General features: G+C 48.7%; 1 protein-coding gene across 1 annotated transcript in view; it reads right to left on the bottom strand.

The window, feature by feature from the left end:
• The window catches only part of Myo18b (myosin XVIIIB), a 209156-nt gene that overhangs the window by 136425 nt on the left and 51350 nt on the right, over positions 1–21381 (bottom strand). Inside the window, exons 14-21 of the mRNA XM_031337427.1 lie at positions 18799–18889; positions 16316–16508; positions 15279–15359; positions 13392–13539; positions 10151–10310; positions 7878–8061; positions 6985–7204; positions 5105–5214 (exon numbers count right to left, since the gene is read on the bottom strand). Of these exons, the coding sequence (XP_031193287.1) occupies positions 5105–5214; positions 6985–7204; positions 7878–8061; positions 10151–10310; positions 13392–13539; positions 15279–15359; positions 16316–16508; positions 18799–18889 (1187 nt within the window). The remainder of the gene's footprint in view (positions 1–5104; positions 5215–6984; positions 7205–7877; positions 8062–10150; positions 10311–13391; positions 13540–15278; positions 15360–16315; positions 16509–18798; positions 18890–21381) is intronic.

The following is a 21381-nucleotide window of genomic DNA, read 5'->3' on the forward strand; positions in this document are numbered from 1 at the left end:
GTGAGTGGCTGGTCTGACACACACAACCAGGGCCACTCGGAAAGGAGAGACCGCCTGGGCCACATTAGCCTTCAGTCATGTCTGGGGATGCTTCCTTGATCATTCATTGGCAGGAGAGGGCTCAGCCCACTGTGGGTGTCACTATTCTCTAGAAAGGCAGTCCTGGGCTGTATAGGAAAGCTAAGAGAGGAGAGGAGAGGAGAGGAGAGGAGAGGAGAGGAGAGGAGAGGGAGAGGAGAGGAGAGGGAGAGGAGAGGAGAGGAGGAGAGGGTGGAAAGAGAGAAACCCAGGGAGAAGCAAGCAGTGTTCCTCCAAGGCATCTCTTTAAGTTCTTGCTTGAGTCCCCACGCTATCTGCCTTGTGACAGTCACCTGGAAGACGAAGTAACCCTTTGCTTCTCTATGTTCCTTTAATCCATGGTGTTTGTCACAGCCATGGAAAGCAAACATGACTCTGAGTAATGAAGCCCAGAAGTCAGTGCAACTGTAAAGTAAAGCTGCCGGGAGGGGAATGCCCTTTGTCAATCAACATCTTACAGAGCTGTGCTCCGGATCCTCCCGAAACAAAGCCCCACCCATGTGCACACAGCCTGGGAAGTCAGGGCTGCCAGATCTTGTATTTAGATTCAAGGCTGCAGGAAATGTTGACTCAAGCCTTTAAAGACTCGAGAACAGCAGAAAGCATAAACAGGAAAGAATTAGAAAACAGTATGAAGCCTTGTGTCATAGCACATGCCTTTAAACCCAGCACTCAGAAGGCAGAAGCAGGTTAACCTCTGAGTTGAGGCTAGCCTGATCTACAGAGCAAGTTACAGAATAACAAGGTCTACATGGCAAGACTCTGTCTCAAAAGCTAAAATATTATGAAAATATATTTTGAATGAATTAAAAAGATGTAAGATTAAATGAAAGCTATGAAGCTGCGTTAATGGGTTTATAGTGTCTACCTGTAATAATAGCACCTAGGCATCAGGAGGAGGCGGGTCTGTGGAACAAAAGCTTTCTTCTGCTAGAATTAAGTTAATATTAATCTGAAGGAATTCTGATGAATGAAGACACACTCTATCATCTCTAAAACACTGGCATCTTCCTCAAATGTTCCACAAGAAGAACAACTGATCCTGGACAAAGTAAATCAGACAGTGGCTCACCGCATCCAAGAGATTCAGTCCGGAGCCCAGTTGAAGGGGCAGAATGGAAAAGAGCAACGCCATTCAGATGGCGAATGTAAGAGAAATGATGTCACTCTGACACAAGCACAACTGGACTTAAACCAAAGCCACTGCTACAAACAACAAGGGATGTGCCCGGTGATAAAAGGGTTAACCTGCCAGCCAGTCAGGTAGGTTCCTAGTGCCTAGGCAGAGAGCCCCAAGGCAAGGAGTAAAAAGCAGAACATGGAGAGAATTAGAAAAAGTAAGACAGCTCAATACGAGTGGCCGGGGGCTTTAACACCTGTCTCTTAATAATTGATAGATCAATTAGATGTAAAAATCCTGCCAGAGTTTCATCAAGGGCTTCCTGTGTCTAGGATGTTGGAGAAGGATGTAGCCAGGAAGAATGAGGAGTGGCGTCTCACATGGGGCCATGAGAGCTTGAGAAAAACCCAGAGCTGAGCTGGGTGGCTGCTTTGAGCTTGCCCTTGTTCAGACATCCACCAGCCATCAGGGGCATATGTCCTCAGAAAGGCATGGAGGAGATGCAGTCTGAAACCAAACCCTTCCTCTTGAACTCATTCAAGTTCTCTCCTTCACACGTTGACCGCATCACAGTTAAAGATGGAAGGGTTCATTTAACCCTCGGGGTCCTGACTGTAAGCAGCGGGAGGCAAAGAGGCGCATCAGCAAACACCTTGCATGCGTAATCGAGTGGGCTCTGTGCTGGAGAAAGAATGTGTAGTGAAGTGAAGAGCTATCCAGAGGGCAAGCACGCAGGGAAAGATGCCTGGATTAACTCCCAGAGAACAAGTTCAGCACCCTAAGTGTGGACAACTCCCCCTCCCGCGTGAATGAGTTGAATTCAGGTGAATATTGGATACTGAGCAAGCAGCCTTGTGACATGCTGCTGGGAATGTGAGCTGCTCCCACAGCCCCCTTCTTCCTCTGCCGTGATTGTGCCTACTACTCCTTTAAGTGGCTTCTCATCAAGACCTCACGGCAACAAAAGTCAGACAGATACACCATCACCGTGCTTTTAATGAATTCATTTTGTTAATGTCTATGTGTCTGTGAGAGTTTATGTGCACCATGTACAGATAGGTGTGATGGAAGTCAAAAGAAAGTATTGGATGCCCTGGAGCTGGATGGTGGATTGGGGGATGGTGAGACGTCAGACTTGGGTGAACCTGGGTCATCAATTACAGCAATTACAGCAAGTATTCTTAACTGATAGGCCATCTCTCTGTCTATAATAATTCCAATGTTTTGTGTAAGGACCCAGATGAGAGTGTGGGTTTGAATCCTGGCTCTATTTCTGCCTGGCTCTACAGTCCTGCTTCATCTGCCTTTGCCAAGAAAAGAAAGGCTCTGTCCTGGAGAAGGTAACTCACCTTGTACCTTGAGGGTGAATGGTAAAACTCCTGATCATTCTGCTCCTATCCCCTTTGTAGGGGCTCACAGGCATGCACCCCAACCCCAGGAAACTATTTTGTGATGTGAGCGTGAGAGTGCCCAGTACCCAGGATAAGAGCAGAGTGACTCTTTGTGGAACCAGGACAGCATTTGAAGACACCACACGTCAGGAGCAAGGGGGAATTTGCTAGGGCCCATTTTCCACCCTGACAAGAATCCTGTCTGCTGCTGTCTAGTGTCTAATGACGACACTGACCTTTCTTAGCTGTCAGACTTGTCTCACTGGATCCCGAGGTCTTAACCACTCTGTGTGCAGAGCCTGCCGGCTTGCCCACAAGTACACACTCATGTATAATTCATGGCCCATCACATTGCCTGACAAATGAATATTTATTAGCTTTTTCATAAGAGGCAGGATGGTGTTTTTCTTTCTTTGCTACCAAAATTCTATGCCCCAGCAAATGAAATTTGTGAACAAATAGGAAAAAGAATAAGAAGCAAAAGAATTCTCCCAACCAAGTTCATTGCACTGGTAATTTTCCATTCTCTGGGGCCTGGAATGTGTGGATGGAGGTGGATTCGGCTTAGCTGCTCCAGAATCCTGCTGACTCGTCCAAAGTCCAAATGCTGCCGTGCACTACCCTGCACCCGTTGTCCCTGAAGGAAGCTCCCCCATAACCCCAGTCTGCTCCGTTTCCAACTAAGCAGGAGCTGCAGAGTCTCCAGCATTGTGGACCCTCTGTACGGCGAACAAGCATTCATGGACCAAGAGGAAAGGACCCTAGATGCTGACTGGGCTGGAGCAAAGTGTAAGACTTCACACCAAGGGGAGAGATCCCACAGAAGGAGCTGGGTCTGTGTGCTGGAGGCAACCTGTGCCCTGGTACAGAAACCAAGGGACCTAAGACCATGACGGCATTGACCCCTGCAACCTCACAGTTCATTGGGGGATTCCAAGTACACTTGGGCACACACACACACACACACACACACACACACGGGTGGGAAGAGTGATGGTTCGGTGTGGCTGTGAAGAGTCTGTGGATCAACAACCCTTTACCTTGACCCTGAAAGATGCTGAGCTTCAGTCATTGCCACTGTGGTTGGTAGAGGCTGAAAACATATGTGAAGCTCCCTCCCCACTGTGTGCTGGGACCTGTGCAAGGCACATCGGCTATTCTATAGTATCTTATCATCAGATCTTATCATCAGAGCTCTGATGGAGGCAGCTGCTGCCACTGCTCCTACTTTAAAGGTGAAAAGACTGAGGCAGATTGAAAGTCACTTGCAGGCATGAGAGCTGAAGTCACAGATATCTGGCTGACCCCAAGACCCACATGTTCCCAACAACCCTTCCCTGAAATTTAGAATCTGGATGTCATAGAACAAGCCCATGGTCACCTGTGGAATTCATGTCTAAGGGCCTGATACTCGCTTCATGTTCAAAAGAGACTGAATGTACTTGATTCTTGGAGCTTCCCCATGGATGCACTAGGCATCTCTAACCACTGAGCCCACAGTCATCCTTCACAGGTAGCTCCACTGTGGAGAGGAGGGTGTGAAGACTGAAGTGAGGCTTCACAGGTTTAGAGCAGAACTGGAAACAAGAAGGCAGGGTGAAAGAATGGAGATAGATTCTGTGTGTGTGTATGTCTGTATGTGTCTCTGTGTGCATGTGCATATGTGTGTATGTGTTTGTGTGTCTGAGTGTGTCCGTGTGTGTCTATATGTGTCTGTGTGTCTGTATGTGTCTCTGTGTATATGTGCACATGTGTGTATGTGCACACAAGCATGTGTCTGTGAGTGTACCTGTGTGTCTGTATGAGTATGTGTGTGTGTATGTGTGTCTATGTGTATCTGTGTGTATATGTGTCTGTGTACATGTGCACATGTGTGTATGTGCATATAAGCATGTGTTTGTGTATGTGCCCTGGTGTGTCTGTGTCCATATATGTCTGCATATACTGAATGCATGCTTGTTTCTTCAGCCACCTGGGTAAAATTATTGAGTACTTGCTGGAAAACTTAATTTCAATTAAAGACAGGGACCACTGAGACTTCGGAGCTAGAGGGTCCTGAAATGAGTGTCCCTGAGCTGAGGTTAGCAAAGGGGACATCAGAGAATGTCCCCTGGAGAGAGGACAGCCAGTGCAAAGGCCTTGAGATGACCTATTCACTATATCCTCTTGTGAGGCATTGCTCAAACATTCCCATAGGCCACCTCAGGGCTCAGGGGCTCAGTCCCCTTGGGTTTTGTGCCACCACAGTCCTTGTGAGATTGGACACATGACAAACCATGGTATTTCCTCTTATTCTTATCTTTTATGTCCCCCACGCAGGTTTTGAGAGGGCATTCTGGGTAGGTATGGTCTCAAGGACATTGTTGGGAGGATAGAATCCGGGGCTTCAGTCTGACTCAAATCGCACGCTACCCTGCAGCCCCCTCTCAGATCCCTCCTGGTCCATCTGCCCCATGAGCAATCCACACAGAGCAGGCTCTGTGGCCTCCTCCTGCCCGAGATCCACTTCACACACCTTCCTCTCATCCAGTCCCTCGGAGGTCAAGTCAACCTTCTTCAGCAGCACGGGGTCCAGCACCTGGAAACGACGGCGGAACTGAGCGAGCCCCATGTGTTCAGCGTAACCTGGAAACAGAGCAGGCCAGTCACAGGTGGGAAGACTCAGGCAGCGCATGGGTATATTAGTGCTGGGTTGGATCTGGCTGCTGCTCAACTGTCCCTGCTCTGCGGGGTTCCCTGTACAGACTTCCTCCTCAGCAAGACCTTCTGGGAAACTCTGCAGCATTCTCTCTCTCTCTCTCTCTCTCTCTCCCTCTCTCTCTCTCTCTCCCTCTCTCACCTTTTTCTCCAGTGTCCCATAGGGAACTGTGTTTAAAGTCTTTGTACACTGCCTAAGGCATCATGCTTCTCATATAATTTATGGGGCAAGAAAAGTACTGTGCACAGGCAGGACCACATACGTCATACCATACACATGTATGATACATCATAAACACACATATCACACACATCACTTAAACACATTATCACAAACACAGCATACTACACCAGACACACACACACTCATACAAACATGAACACATCACATACACATGCATACACACAAACTCACACACACGTAATCATATATACACACAGGCATACTCAATACATGTACACATATGCACATGCTCTATGATGCAACAGAGCCTGCTATGAGTCAGGTCTACTGGCTGTGGGGCCTGGCTGCCAGCTGTGAACCTTTTTTTTTTTGCCTATGACATTGTTCATTTTCCTCTGCCTGAGCTGACATGCATGGTAGTGTGTGTGTGTGTGTGTGTGTGTGTGTGTGTGTGTGTGTGTGAGTGTAGGGGGTATCAGTTTTGAGCTAAGGACTCCCAGCTTCCCCTTTTTCCCCCTATGACATTGTTCGTCTCTGTCTGAGCTGATGTGTGTGGTAGTGTGTGTGTGTGGTGACACAGGGTTTTCAGTGACCACAACATGGAACATCAGAGACATTATACAAGCAGGCTGCATGGGACAGCCACCAGGCCTCTGCAGAGAGAGCAGCTGAACTCAAACCTTTGAAGGCTGTGTGACAGAAAGGAATGGGGTGATTTCAGATCAAACCCAATGTGTAAGATTAACCAACGGCAGCCACCACAGGCACGGGCTTGCACACTAAACAGATCCAAACCCGCTTCTCGGCATAACCCCGGGCTTCCAGCCTCTCTGCCATCCAGCTGCATCTGCCAGAAGCTAAGTGGCCAGAGAAGGCAGCCATGACCTCCCCTTTGAGCGTAAGTTCTACATCCAGTCTGACCTCAATCACTCAAACCCCAGCTCTTCTGTCTCCCTCCCTTGGCTCTGAGGACCCTCTGCTGATTGTCCCCTCACTTGCCAGATGAAAGCTGATCCTTCAACCTCTAGAGCTGATTGTTACTCTGATTCTTCTGGGGGCACCCCTGCCCACTAAGAGTAGAAAAGCCCCCAGGGACCCATGAGTCTCTTGACTCTACAGCAAGGGCACAGACCCTCACAACCCTCAATTGGAAAAGTCTACTCTTACTCTGACAGATGTGGAAGGTTAGGCCTAGCCTTTTAGAAGACAGAAACAATTCTGGAAACTATGTGGGCTTCAGGGTTGGGGAGACCCGATTCATGTTCAGGCCCTGCCTTGTCCCTACACTGTGACCCTGAGGAGTCAGAGTCTGTCAGCGTTTTGAACCTCAGTTGCTTCATCTGTAAAGTGGGAAGCAGATGCAACTTTCCTCACTGTGCACACAACTCAGGGCACATAGTGGGTGTTCCTGTTCTGTGGCTGCCTGGCATAGAATGAGTGTTCTTGTCCTATGGCTGTCTGACACATAGTGGGAGCCATCAGGACAAGGTGTTCTATCCCCAGATGTCTCCTACCTGCCCTGTGCAGTCGTAATGCTTCCAGGATATGAGAGCCTGCAAGCTGAACCCTCAGTGCTGGGATGTCCAGAGCTGGAGGTTCGTTGGCTACACCTTGGTCCCCACCGGGTTGTGATGGTGATGGAGTCCTTTGCTCAGCCTTGCTTTCCACTGTGGTTGGCACAAGACAGTGGATGAAATGCAGCTGAGACCTTCTCAGCAAGCTGATAAGAGCATCCTGGAACCGAATCAGACAGAGAATCAGAGCCATTGTGTCAGGGGGGAAGCAGACAGGCATCTGGACATTCCCCAAACACACTTTCAGCCTGGCATGCACATCCCTGGGGACCTGCTATGTCTCACATCCAGGACCTTGTATTTACTGGTTTATGCTCAGGGAAAAAGGAGGACCTTTATAACAGCCCATGTGGACACAGATGAGGAAATTGAGGCATAGGAGAGGCCAGTGAGGGGCCCAGGTCACCCCCAGTAGAGTTACCATAGTTACCGTGACTGGACACTAGGAAGTAGAGCTTTGGAGCTTGCATTCTGTTAACAGGCTAAGGAAGCCTGTATACATCAGTGCTGGATGATGAGTCGGTGACTCAGGGAAAAAAGTAGGTGTAACTAGTCTGATAGTGCAGACAAGGAGGCCCTGGTGACCCATGGGTATCCCCAAAGGTTCACAGCTTGACACCAAACACTCAAGGCTCTAGCCTTGGACCTGGAGGAGTCACCTCTCAGGAGTGGCCATGGCCACACTTCCCAAAGACCTAGAACCTTCGTGTTCCCCTCGGCAGAATGGAGAAAACCCCTCGTGTTGTATTTTTGGGGGCACGGTAGAACTAAGCAGCCTGACAGGGTGGTGGTCCCTGTTGTGTAGGTTCAAGGTCATGGGGAGCCTTGCTCACCATCTGCAGCTTGATTTGGGCGCAGGGAGCCTTCCTCTTCACCGCGGCAAGGCTGTTGGCAAAGGCCCTCCGCACTACACGGCTCCGGTGCACAGCCTGCTGGGAGGTGCCCTCAAGTCCTGACACTGCTAGGCACACAGGAGGCAGCTTGGCCCGGGCCTGGAAGAGGCTCTGCAGCTCCTCCCTAGTGAGGAAGAGAGAGAGGGTTGCAGGGGACTCTCTGAGAAGCTCGCCCATGTGGAAGGAAGGCATAGGCCTCTCTACTCACAACACTCCTGTCTGTAGAGCTTTTGTCTCAGAAATGTTGGCTCCTTGCTCAGCAGTTCTTTCCTCCCCTGTCTGTGAACATCTCCCTCCTGGAAATCTACAAAGCCTTCCATACCCTGAATGCTCAGCCATGTTAACCATCCCTAGAACAGGCCAACTATACAATAGGCCCTAACTGTGTGATTCACTACTACACAATAATAATGAGGTGCCAAGGCTCACACTAAGCACCCTCCTTCACCTAGCCTTCCCACAACTGGCCTCTTCCAACATGCATGGGGAAGGTACCAGGCTCTCTAATGCTCCCTCATGAATCCAAGCTGGCTTTGCTCAAGGGCAGAGATACGGAACCAACCTAGGTGTCCGACAGAGGGAGGAATGGAGGAATGGATAAAGAAATGTAGTTTATACAATAGAATTCTTCTTAGCCACAATGAGTAGCTGTAACTGGAAACAATCGCATTAGAAGACCCCTGGTCCATCTCGGGAAGACAAAACCATTGCTTTCTCTTGTCTATGGATCCCAGACTAGATACAAACATAAGGTTATGTATGTGCTGATTGCTAGACAGTAGACTCAAATCCCTCTGGGAGCTAAGAGGGATAATGGTGGGGGAGGGGTAGTGAAGTAGAGAGAGTGAGAAGAGACCCAAAGTGGTGTTACATGCTACCCCATGGTTGCCATCCAATCCTTCAGATAGGAATGATCCACAAGGGAGCCGGGAAAGCGGCTCCACATAATCCTTCACCATAATTCTCAGTAATATATCAAGAAAGAAAAAAGGCAGCTGCTGTTCCAGTGGGTGGAGCTGCAAGCTTGGAGCTAGTACCTGCCCAGCACCAACTGCTCTATCTTCCTGTGAAGCATTCAGGGACCTTCAGCCACAGCCCTACCTGCTGCTTCACATCATAGAAGTTATACAGTAAGCACACCTGTGTGGCTAGCGCCTTCACATCTCATGCTGTGGTGTGGAGGCCCAGGGTTTCCCATGTGAGCAGGAGGGCGCTGAAGCACAATACACACATCCCCTGCCTGAGAATCAGAATGGGCCTGCTGAGTCTTCTGCTTGGTGTGGCTTTGACTTTACCATGAAGAAAGCCGTGAGAGAGAGCAACTGCCAGTGTCCTAGATCCCTATTCACTAACCCTCCTTTTGCCATATTCCCAGTCTGGGTCTCTGCAAGAGCTGTGAACTCCCATGGCCTTTGGAGTTTCCATGAGCTCTGATCGTAAGACCCTGAGATGCAGGTAGCTTCCTTGAGCACCAGGTGGGTTCAAGCTATATCCCAGCTCTGCCAGGAGAGTTAGTTGACTCAGTGATCAAATGCAAGGGACTTCACCCCTGGGGACGTCTGTTTCCCCATTTGCAAAATGGAGGTACAGATGTAGAGGTCGTCTGAAGAGTGATAGGACAGGACACAGTGCACAGTCAGCATGCACTCCTTACTGCCCACCCTAGATACCAGCCCCTCCCTCTTTCCTCACGTTAGGCTCTGCCCCAGTTGGTTTCCAGCACTGGACTTGAGAGGCACGCACCCTCACAAAGCAAGCGTTTTCTATTAACCTAGAAGTGGAGTCTGGATTGCTACAGGGCCTCACGCTAGTGCTTCTGGGACGAGTGAGCCGGGAGTGCGGAGAGCTTTTCCTACTGCTACAAAACATATCATTTTGGTTTTATGAGCCCCCAGGTTCTAGAATGTCCATAAAAGTTACTCCAGGCACATCATCTCTCAGATACTTAATGAAAGGTGGAAAGCCAAAATGCGGAGACACAGCTTTTTAGCTGTGAGCTGACTCCCCCCGAATGCCTGCTCTGCTCTGCTGCTGGGTCTCCTCTGCCCCAGGGGAGACATTGTGCTACTGCAATTGGAGTCGTGGCCTTCGTTCTGCCGCAGACAGAATGGGGTTTCTAGACTGCTGCGGTTGTTGCTTACTGGATTGCTGCTGAATGGAAACAGCCGTAGAGATCAATGCTCCTGCCCTGTCCCACGCACAGCTTGGCTCACCTTTTTGACTGCTGCAGGATTTGAGGGGCCTCCAGGGCTGAGAGGTTGGGTTTGGCTCTTCGAAGCCAGCCCTTGAGGTCATAGCGCACAGGGTCCTTTCCCAGCTGGTGGAAAAGCTCACACTGAAGAGGTTGCTCACAGGTCCGCAATGAGGGGGGTTCTGGAATAAGATGGTAGTGTGTGTTGGGGGTCTGTCAGGAACACGTGCATTCTGTTTGCATACCCTACCAAAAGTTTTAAAAATAGTTAATGCATTTCTAGATAGCTAAAGCTGTCGGTTCCTGGTAAACACAGTCTCTGCATTTGTGATATGCATACATTACTTCCAGGGGGAAAAAAAAGTTATTTTTCTTTTTGTATTCTTAAGCTGCACATACCTATTTGGCCCAAACATCACAGAACACACAGTCTTTGTGAATTTCCTATATGTTCCCAGCTGTCACCTGGGTTATGATTTACATCAACTTTTGTTTAAACTAACTCACATTTTTATAAGCACATTCATTAAAACAAAACAAAACACTTGACCATGAGCCTAATACGCATAAGCACCAATCCTTTCCTACCATGCATAGAGATAAGTATCCGTTAAATACTTTAAAATATGTATCCATGTGCAGACTAAAACTGTCTGAAGTACTATGAGCCAAACAAAGGCAACATTGGGAGATGCTGACGCCAGACTCAGAAACACAAATGACTCGGCCTTAGGGTTAGAGGGAATGCAGATTGCCTGGAATGTAGTACTGTAATAAGGAGCCAAATCACAGACTTTCTGAGCCTTAGTTCCCTGGTTTGCAAAGTGGGGCTTAAATAATACATACTTCCCAAGGTGGAGAAGGGTCAAAGGATGTATAAAACATTTAGATAGCTCCTAGCACGTGGGACTCACTCAGCAAATGGTAGCACTGCCAGCACTGTGCACTAGAGCTAACCTTTGGCTGATGCTTCAAATCACAAAGTGTTTGCCTCTATCCTTACTATCCAGTGTCATGCTTGGCATATGGATTGTCAGAAGCATTTGGGATGCATGCATGGATGGATGTGTGGGTGGGTGGATGCATGGATGCATGGATGGATAGATGGATGAGTGAATGCATGGATAGATGCCTGCGTGGGTGGATAGATGGGTGGATGAGTGGATGGGTGGGTGGGTAGGTGGATGGATGGATGAAAGAATGGATGGATGGGCATGTCTGAGAGATGAAGTCTTATCCTGTAATGTTTCAGTCCTTCATTATCTCTCCCATAAGGCTGGATCTCCAGGCAGGGTCTTTTCAGCCCTTTCTGTTCAACCTCTGGGACAAAATTCATAGGATATGACTATCTAGGGACACAGACTCCCTGAGGATTCCTCCACCCTAGGCTCTGTGGTAGTTTGAATGAAAGTGGCCCTCATAAGTTTCATAGATTTCAATACTTCATCACCTGGGAGGGACACTATTTGAAAGCATTAGGAGGTGTGGCCTTGTTGGTGTGTCACAGTAGGGCATGGGTGGCTGGCCTTTGAAGTTTCAAAAAGCTCATTCCAAGCCCAGAGACTTTCTCTTCTGCTGCCAACAGATCCAAATGTAGAATTTTCAGCTACTTCTCCAATGCTATGTTAGCCTGAATGTCATGTTCCCCACCATGGTGACAATGGACTAAACACCTGAAATGGTAAGCCAGTCCCAATTAAATGTTTTCTTTGATAGGAGTTTCCCTGGTCATGGTTTCTTCTCACAACAATAGAACAGTGACTAAGGCAGGCTCACTAGCTCATGGAAGGACATTCAGTCATAGTACCCATTCCAGGGTTTGTTTTCATGAGCTCAGAGCTCATCAAAAAACTCTAGAGGTATAAAAGTCCTTTAACCAATATATCTGAGTTAATGTACCTATCTTGGCCCATTTAGGATAAAAGACAGAGTCTCCTCCTGGGAGAATAGGGCCTTGGAGCATCCTGCTCAGAGTATCTGGGGTTGGACAATCAAGCCTAGTAGAAGAAAGGTTTACAGACATCAGTGAGTCCCTTTCTACCCTTGCCACACCCTACAGGGGGCATTCTCCTTTCAACCCTACCTCGAGTCTCTGTTGCTTTAAAGTCCAGACTGAGACAGCACTGCATTTGCAAATTTCATTTCATTGGATCTGCACCATTGAGTTTTCGTATATTCATCAATTTTGTGTCAAGAACCTGAGCACCTATTCACACCAGGGTGACTCTTGTGGCTGCCTCTGTGAGGGACCAGCCCAGTTCTCATCACCAAGGAGCTGGCTCACCCTGAAATGGATGTGGCTGATGCAAAAGTATGTGATGTCAGATGTCTAATCTGTCCATCCATTCATCCATCCATCCATCCATCCATCCATCCATCCATCCCAAATACTTCTGACAATCCATATGCCAAAAAGTAAATTTGTGGGAGACAGTTGTGCAAATACCATGGAGTGTTGTTTTACATAGGTTATGGTCATGCAGGGTCCCGAGGACTCAAAGGAGGTGAGGAGGTCCACCCATTTTGCTAGGGTGTGGCAGAAGAGTGCCCTGGTGCACAGAACTGACAGTATACAATCTGTGAGGCAGGGATGCACATGGAACATTTGAGGAGCAGCAAAGAAATCGGTATTATTGTGTTCTGCTCCATTTTCATGCTCACGGCCTGAGATGGGGTCCTATATTTTTAAAAGGCATGTTTTAACTTCATAGTTTTGGAGGCTAGAGGTGAAACAGCATGATGTGGAGGTTCTCTGGGACCTCCCTAATTACATATTGTGGCAGGTATGTGCGTGCATCTCAGGCCTGCACATGCACTTGCAACCTGCATTATGAGCATTACAGTGTACACACAGGTAGACTATGTTAGTTACAATGTACACACAGGTAGACAAAATATACACAGGTAGACTATGTTAGTTACAATGTACACATAGGTAGACTATGCTAGTTACAAGGCACACACAGGTAGACAACATATTCATAGGTAGACTATTTTGTTACAATGTACACACACATAGACTATCTTACTAATAATATACAGGCCTACCTCACAGGTGTATGTGTGTCTATGTAAACACTGTATTTTGACCTGATTTTTTTCCTCTGTATTCAATAGAAATTAGCACATGTTTGTGACCTCCTGAAACAGACCCAGGCATTGTACTGGCCTAAGCAGAGAACTCAGGGCCTTTCCTCAGTGGCATAGACAGAATCCCAAGCCAAGGCAGGACTCAGCCCCCATCCCTACCCCATCTCCCTTACCTTCAGTCCCAGCCTCCTTCTTCTCAAAGGCTGCACGCAGACGCTCAAGTACAACGCTGTCACTAGAGCCTTCCACCCGGACTTCTTCATCTAAGACCCAGAAGAGGCCACCAGCATCCTCAGTACCTCTTCCAGCTGGTAATTGGACCTGGTGGGAGGTCAAGTGTATGTAGGTTCTGGGTATTTCTTTCCAGCCTTCAGTACTAAGCATGTCTAGTGGAACCTGTGAACCTGTTCAGCCTCTGCTCTCAGTACTGAAACCAAACACCGTCTGCAAAGTGTCTGAATCCTTTCTGTCTCCAACTTTAACTCTTGACCTTGGGCAATGTACTGTACCACTCTGAGCCTTGTTTCCTCATGTTTAAAATGGAGCCTGGAAAGGTATTCCCCAGAGGTGTACCTTGGGGATTTAAGAAAGGTGTGCCTGCTTGTAATTCCACCCCAGGAAATACAGGGGGCTGGAGTGTGTGTGTAGCCAGCCTGCCCCATCACTCTCTCTCTCTCTCTCTTAGAAGTCTTGGTATTTCATTATACTGAGATCTCAGGGAATAAACTTAAAGAGACAAGCACTCGAGGAAAATTTTAGAGAGCATGAACTTGAGTCCACAGCAGACATGGAATTTTAAAGCTAGCCACAGCAACCTTCTAGGGTTTGCCTTCGTACATGAGGGAGACCTGGTGACGTTTGAGAAAACAATGGGCTGAGGAGTGATCGGGGTACAGGGCATGGTAACATCAGCCAGCCCCAGATGACTGGGGCCCTGGGATGCCTGGCACTTGGTGCTCTTGGTGCTGACTCAGGGGCTCTGGTGGCCTTTCTATCTCCAAAGCTGGAGAGGCAAGAGATACATCCAAGGCCCCAGGGTCAAAGCCTAGAGAACTCTTGGACTTCCTCGCTGGGGTTAAGATGGACAGCTGGCACATCCTCGGGAGAGGCCCTCAGAAGCCACAACTCACAGCCCTTCGACCACTCATTACACTCTCCCAGCTGACCCTTCCAGACAGATGGATAAGTAAACCTGTAGTGAGAATAACCCTAGACCTTCTAACAGGTCCTAGGACTATGGAGGAGGAAGCTCCATATGGGGAGTGTGGCACACTGTGACCAGCAAGAGCCATGGCAACCATCCTTGGTCGTCAGGAGACAGGATGAAGGAGTATATCATGCCCCCCCTAAGGCAGAAGAAGTACCATTGTCAGAAAGCTCCTGGTTACACTCAGTGACAACCGCTCTCTGTACAACATTTCTGTGAAGTTACGCCTACTCAGAAACATGCTGTACCCACTTTGGAGAAGGATAAAGTGAGGCTGAGAGAAGGAAAAAGATGGGCTTGTGGGAATCAAGGCTAAACTGACTAGGCTCGGACTGCTCCATAGCCTCAGAACTTTCAAGCCAAAAAGAAAAGGGCAAAACAACAAAAACCAAAACAAAATGAAAAAGAAAAATAAAAAATCAGGGTCATAGGTCAAAGGTTGGCGGCAAGGGTGAGCTGGGGTACAAATCTGTAGGTTCTGGTAATGAGAGTGATAAACACGCATGAGGTCTCTCCCACAGATGGCCGTCTGCCTCTGAGGTCATTCACTCCCTCAAGTCTCTGCAGGCAGCATCTTCAATGGAGTCCTGATGGCTTCAGATAGGAGCTGCTGGAACCCCTGTCACACACCTCTGATAAGCTCACACACATCTGTCGTAACGCAGTTCCTCGGATCAGATTTGAGTGTCAGGTCTTAGGCCCCAGGGAGTTTCCATGGCCACACCCCACACCAATGTCTCTAACCATCCCTGGGGAATCCAGGTGTACAGAGCCTGGAGAATGGGTGTCTCAAAGCCTTACATACAATGCAGTTTCATGTCTGAGAGCCCCAAGTTCCTGGATCCCTTCTTACCTGAGAGGGGTTCTGATCCACTACAGCCACTGTGGTTCCCGGGGAGGACTCTGGGAGGTCAAAGGGCATGGGAATCCCTTCCTGGAATTCGTGAGAAGCAACCATTAGTCCCCTCTGTAAGCTCAGTGGTTGGAAAAGGAAGGGGAGGCTCCATCACTAGTAAGCCATTCTTTCAGAGTTCATTTTAAAATCGTCATGAAATATGCACATACCCAGAAGTAGAGCACAGGCTCCAGTGCCATGCCCAGACCAAAGAGACTTGTGAGCGATAGCAAAAAGGTCTCTGGTGCCAAGGCTTCAAGGCAGTTTATTCTATAGACATACTATCCCGAATGATAGCAGATATGCAAATATCAGTCTCAGGTTTCCATGGGATGAAATCAAGGGTCAGAGAAGGTGGTCAAGTTTTCTAAGGCTACACAGCCAATCTGCCAGAGTTAGAGTCAGGCTTTCCAACCTATAATTACTCATGTCTGACCCATGTTGGCTACAACCAAAGGAATGACTGGGATTTCTATGCCAGTCATACTACAGAGAGCAAGATGGCTGCTTCTATCACTGGCCCCAGGCACTCGCTGGAGGAGTACGTGGGGTCCTGACCTTGTTGTCACCCAGGTGGTAACACACAGGGTGGTCATCTCCCTTTGTTGTCTGCTGGGGCTTGTATATTCCTCTGTGCTGATGGTTTGAGTGTGTCCCCTCAGACAGACAGCATGGGAATATGAAGAAAGGGGCCTTTCAGAGGTGACTGGGCCCTGGTGGCTCACATGTAAATGGTTTATGGGGAGTAGCTTGGAGATTATACCTATTACTCTGTTAGCAATGGTTGCTGTCCTCCAGAGAGAGTGCTCAGCCTATTGTCCGTACACAGCAGCAGCTCCTGAGGTGCCATCTGCTCCAAGGCAGAGATGGAGGAAGCCAGAACTGGAGCAAGGTGCTCTGTAGGCGACTCAGGCCACCTGGGATGGATCTCCACCCCACAGGTGGCCTCACCCCTGGGCACAGGCCTGGGAGGTCCCAGCCTAGCTGACACACACCTCTTTGTATCTCTCCAGCGTGGAGACAAAGGTCCTGTGGTAGAACAGCAGCTGCAGACGTTCCTGAGCATAATTGTAACACAGCTCCTCAAAGGTGGCCGCTCGGTCCTTGCCCTGGTGCCGAGGATTTTGAAAGCCTGGAGCGTCGACAACCATGATGGAAGCCATAGACAGATGGTGGGAGGAGAAGGATCTGGGAGAGAAGAGAGGGGCTCCGAGCTAACATGGAGTCTGCTGGGCCAAGCCTTCTTATAGCAGAGTGGAAGAAACCGGGGCAGCATTTTAGGGGGATTAGGAGATCTGGCTTCAAATTTAAGCTCACTGTTTACAGGCTGTGTGACCCACTGGCCCCCCTACCCAAGGCAAGTTACTTGACCTCTCCAAACATGGCTTTCCCCGGCTGTTAAATGGTGACGGGGTAAGCTGGTTCCCTGCAGCAGTAAAGGAAGCAGTCTAAGCATCAGTGCCAGCCCCAGTTTAAGGGTGCAGCAAGCTTTCAGCAAACATGATTTTTCCATCAGGCCCCAAGTCAGAAGCCCCCTGACAATGTCTCTCTCTTTCCCTGGGGCATACTGCACTTGAGAAACCATTTTGTGTGTGTTTTATAGAGTTGCTTTAAAAAAAAAAAAAAAAAAAAAAAAAGCTTTTGCCTCCTCGGATGTTTCCAATGCTTCTGTCAAGGGTAAATAGTCTGGGCTACTCTAATCAAAAGACAAGACAGGATAAAAAAATTGTGAATCGGTCCCTAGCGGGCCACCATCCCACTCTGCAACAGAGGGGCTATGTGTCTCTAGGGAGTGGTCTGACCTCTCTAATGCTCAGCTGTGAGATGATTAAAGGTAGACACTAGCTCCAAAGACTTCTGGGAGAACAGGACATGACAGCACACCCATTGCTGTGACTACATGGCTTGCCCTGGGATTGGCGCTCAGCCAAGCCCTCTGCTCTCACCACCATTGGCAACATCTGCAGTCAGATCTAGAGAGCATGCTTTGAACCTCAGTTCTCACTTCTGTTTGTGAAGATTTTTCTGTCTATGAAGCGGGGTCGAGTGGGACAGCCCCCACGGAGACCACCATGAGAAGAGGGTGAGGTCGGAGAGGCAGGCATTTGCTAGAGTCCATAACCAGCCTGGTGATCTTCCTTCTCATCAAATGCTGGCCTGCCATCCAGGAGAGGCAGCCTCTCTGCCTCAGTTCACCCCCAGCTCCAAGCACAGCCCTCCCTTCCTCTAAGCACAATGATCCCTTGCCTTCTAGATAAGGCGCCTGTGCCTCCGACCGATGGTAATTACTTAGACAGAGATAGGGGAGTTGATTCCAAGGCCCCTGGTGTCTGGAGATCCTAGCTGCTCCGTTGCTACGCAGTAGCTCATCCCTTAACAGGATTCAGAATCCAAATTATGCCAGTGAGCTCTTGTCGAGAGGGAGACCCCCCTCCCTGTGTTCCCCTTGGGCCTAGCAGGAGCTGCTCAGTAGGTTTCTGAGGAGGCTGGGTTCAGGGCAGTCCTGAACTGCTGCCCACCATACCATTCTGTCCTTCTTGTCCCCAACACTCAGCAGAAGCTAGAAAAGTCAATGACAAGGGCCTCTGGTGGATGGTAGCATCTTGCTGGATGACTCCTTCCCCTCCCACACCTCCCACCTCCCTCAGTCTCACCTGCACAATGGGCTACTGTGAGCAGTAAACACCACAAAGCAAGTCGAATCATTGTGGGCATCCCCAGCCCTTAGCAGCTGTCCCTAAATCTGTAACTTTTATTGATCTGTGTGTGTGTGGGGGGGAACATGTGTGTGCATGTATGTGAGGGGCATGAGCATGTGTGTGCATGTGTGTGTATAACCATGGGGTGTGAACCTGTGTGCATGTGTGTGCACATGTGTGTGAGGGGTATGAACATGTGTGTGTGCATAATGTGTGTATGTGTTTGTATATACATATAGAAGCCAGAGGTTCTTGTCATGTGTCATCTGCCATTTCTCTTCCCCCTGTTTTTATTGAGGCAGGGTTTCTCACTGAACCCTGGAGCTCAGTGCTTTGGCTCACCAAATGGTCTGCTTGCCTTCACCCCTAACCCCAGCACTGGTATTACAGATGTGTGCCTCCACCCCTGGCTCTTTCAGGTGAGTGCTGGGCTCTGAACTTTGTCCCTTTGACTTTAGTGGGGAGAACTTCGTCCACTGAGCTGCACTCTCAGTCGCTGCTGTTGGTACTTCCACCGTGAGAAACTTATTTCAATGAAGTGCTTGCTTCTTCTAATCTCATGAAAAGTCCCTAGGACATGGCTGCTTCAGAGTTGTGGGAACCAGAGAGGTAAACAGACTCGCTGAAGTCACACAGCCAGGGTGAGACTTAAGCTCACCTCTGCCCACCTTAGAAGCCCTTCCTCTGTTCAAAATATGCCACTCGGCAAGATGGCCCTGGTTTGTTTTCCACTAAGTGCTGCAAGAGGCCTGGCCTCAGCCAGACAAGAACACTGTTACCTGTTAATGAGGGAAATCACAGCCACGAAGAGCTCTTGGTACAGGCCAGAGGCCATCCCCTCCACACATTCCACACCTGTCATCTTCAGCCCTGGCATAGGGAGACAGAAAGGGATCAGTAATTGGAGGTCATGACCTCTCCCCCGGGGCCAAGGGCATCAATACCACGTACCCAGGGTCAACAGAGTGAGGAGATACTCACTCTGTGCTTAAATAATGTGCCCATAGTCTAAGGTCAAGGTACAAACATCCATGGTCCATATTATTTTAATCTGTGTCTCCATTAAGAGGCTGGGTGTGCCCTGAAATAAGGAACCATCTCAGGATGGGGCACAGCATGGGAACATGCTCATTTGGCCCTTTTCTCTACAAGCAGACACAGATTCATCTTCGGATTTGATTGCTTCACTCCTAAGATTTTACTCAGATGAGAGGTTCTGAGAAACAGAGCAGTCTGGCTTCACAATGTCCTCTGATTGTTTAAATTGGCCAGAATCACTTTGTTTCGATAACTTGGCCATCCAGGCAGAGTGAATGGCGAGATATCGGGACTCCGTCCATGCAGAGGCGCAAGTCAGGCACAGAGGGCTCCTCTCCAGTGCTAGAGGGTTGGAAAGCCTTGCAGGCCTCAGACTTAACTGAACACAGGGCCACAAACAAGGTCCACTAAAGCAGCTGGCCTTGATGAGGTTGTGCAGCCGAGAGTGGCCAGTCACAGCTCTTGACCTTCCACCCAGGTCCCTTCACAGAATTAGAGTTCATTTCCCCTCAAGACAAATATTACTGCTTGCACATTCTAGACAGCCTGCCCACCACTGCTCCCAAGCTTTACCTATCCCTCCTTTATCTCTATCCCCACCCTTGGCTGTTGCTAGGCAACCCACAGCCTCACAGTATTGATCTGAGGCACACAAGTCCCCTGTCTGCTTAATGTCTGTCTCTGAGACCTTTGCTGGACAGATCAACTCAGACTCAAGAAGTGCTGTCTGTCTGTCTGTCTGTCCTGTGTGTGTACTTTGCACCTATCTTTTCATGCATGGGGCACACAGCCATGTGCATGCATGGTGCTCACCTACGTACTTGTGCTATATACAAGTATCTGTATATGTGTGTGTGCATACACAAACATGCAGTTCATGTGTGTGGTGGGCTACAAATGAAAGGAGACAACAGAGCACAGGCCCATGTATACACTTCTGAGCACACCCACATATTTATGTGCACACCTGTGTATATATCTATATGTATACCCATGTATGTATTTATGTGCATGCCTGTGTATTTATTTTTGTGCATGTACATGTATATATTTATATACACATCCATGTATGTATCTATGTACATATTCATGTATGTATCTATGTACACATCCATGTATGTATTTATGTACACATCAATATATGTATTTATGTACATATTCGTGTTTGTATTTATGAAACAGAAGAGCCGTCCACCTTTTTATAGGGACCCCCAGGGCCCAGAGGCTTGTCCCCTGGAGTTAGATCAAACAGACCCCCATTTTCACCACAAGCCCTGCTGTCTGACAGAGTGCTGCTTGCAGAGAGTTTGCAGGCTTCCCCAGGGTCCTAAGGCTCTGATTGCCCCCGTAGACTGCAGGCAGAGCCTCAGGACCCAGCAGACACGCTCTGGTGAGCACAGATCTCTCGCCCAGCTGCTCATGCCCAATCCAAGATGCCCCTTGAGCTTTCTGTGTCACCTCAGTGTCTACCCTAGACCCAGCATTTGCCACCCCATCCCACTCCCACTGCCATGTTTCTGATCCAGTGTGTCACCACAGTCTCATCTAGTGACTGTACATGTCTGTGTGATTTGTTCCATGTTCATGTAAGTGTGTACATGTACACATTTAGGTGTGCATATACAAGTGTGTGAGAGTGTTGCATGCATGTGTCTCTGTGTGTTGGGAGTTACATGTTTGTGTAGGTGTGTACATACATGCACACATACAGGCAAGTGTGCACAAGTGTGTGTACATATGTGTATACATGTATTGTACGCACATGTGTGTGTATGTGCATGTGTGCGCGTGTGTACATGTGTGCATGTGCATGTTTGTGTGTATGTGTGTACATGTGTGTATGTGTGTGAGTGCATGTAGATGTGTGTATACATGTGTATCTGCACATTTATGTGTGTGCGTGTTGTGCATGTGTGTATATACATGTTTGTGTGTATGTGCATGTGCGTGTGTGTGTGTGTGTGTGTGTGTGTGTGTGTGTGTGTGTGTGTGTGTGCATGCCAAAGGATGATGGCACTGGCACCTCACTCCATCACTTTGCTTCACTTTTCAACACAGGCCTCTCACTGAGCCCAGAACTCACGCAGTGGCTCCCAGGTGGCCCTCTGCCTCCTCAGTGCTGACCACACCACTCTGCCCAGTTTTCAGGAGGGTTCTAAGGATCAGGAGGGTTCTCAGGTTCCCAGGCTTGCATGGCAAGAATTCTCCCCACTGAGTCATGTCTCAGCCCTCACCTGTGATTTCTACAAGTTCTCAGCTTCTCCTTCTAGTTGCTGCTCAGCTTTTGACACTTCCAGTGAGCAAGGCAAGCCACACCCTGCCCC

Source organism: Mastomys coucha, unplaced genomic scaffold (genome assembly GCF_008632895.1).
Source record: "Mastomys coucha isolate ucsf_1 unplaced genomic scaffold, UCSF_Mcou_1 pScaffold22, whole genome shotgun sequence".
Classification (NCBI taxonomy): Eukaryota; Metazoa; Chordata; class Mammalia; order Rodentia; family Muridae; genus Mastomys; species Mastomys coucha.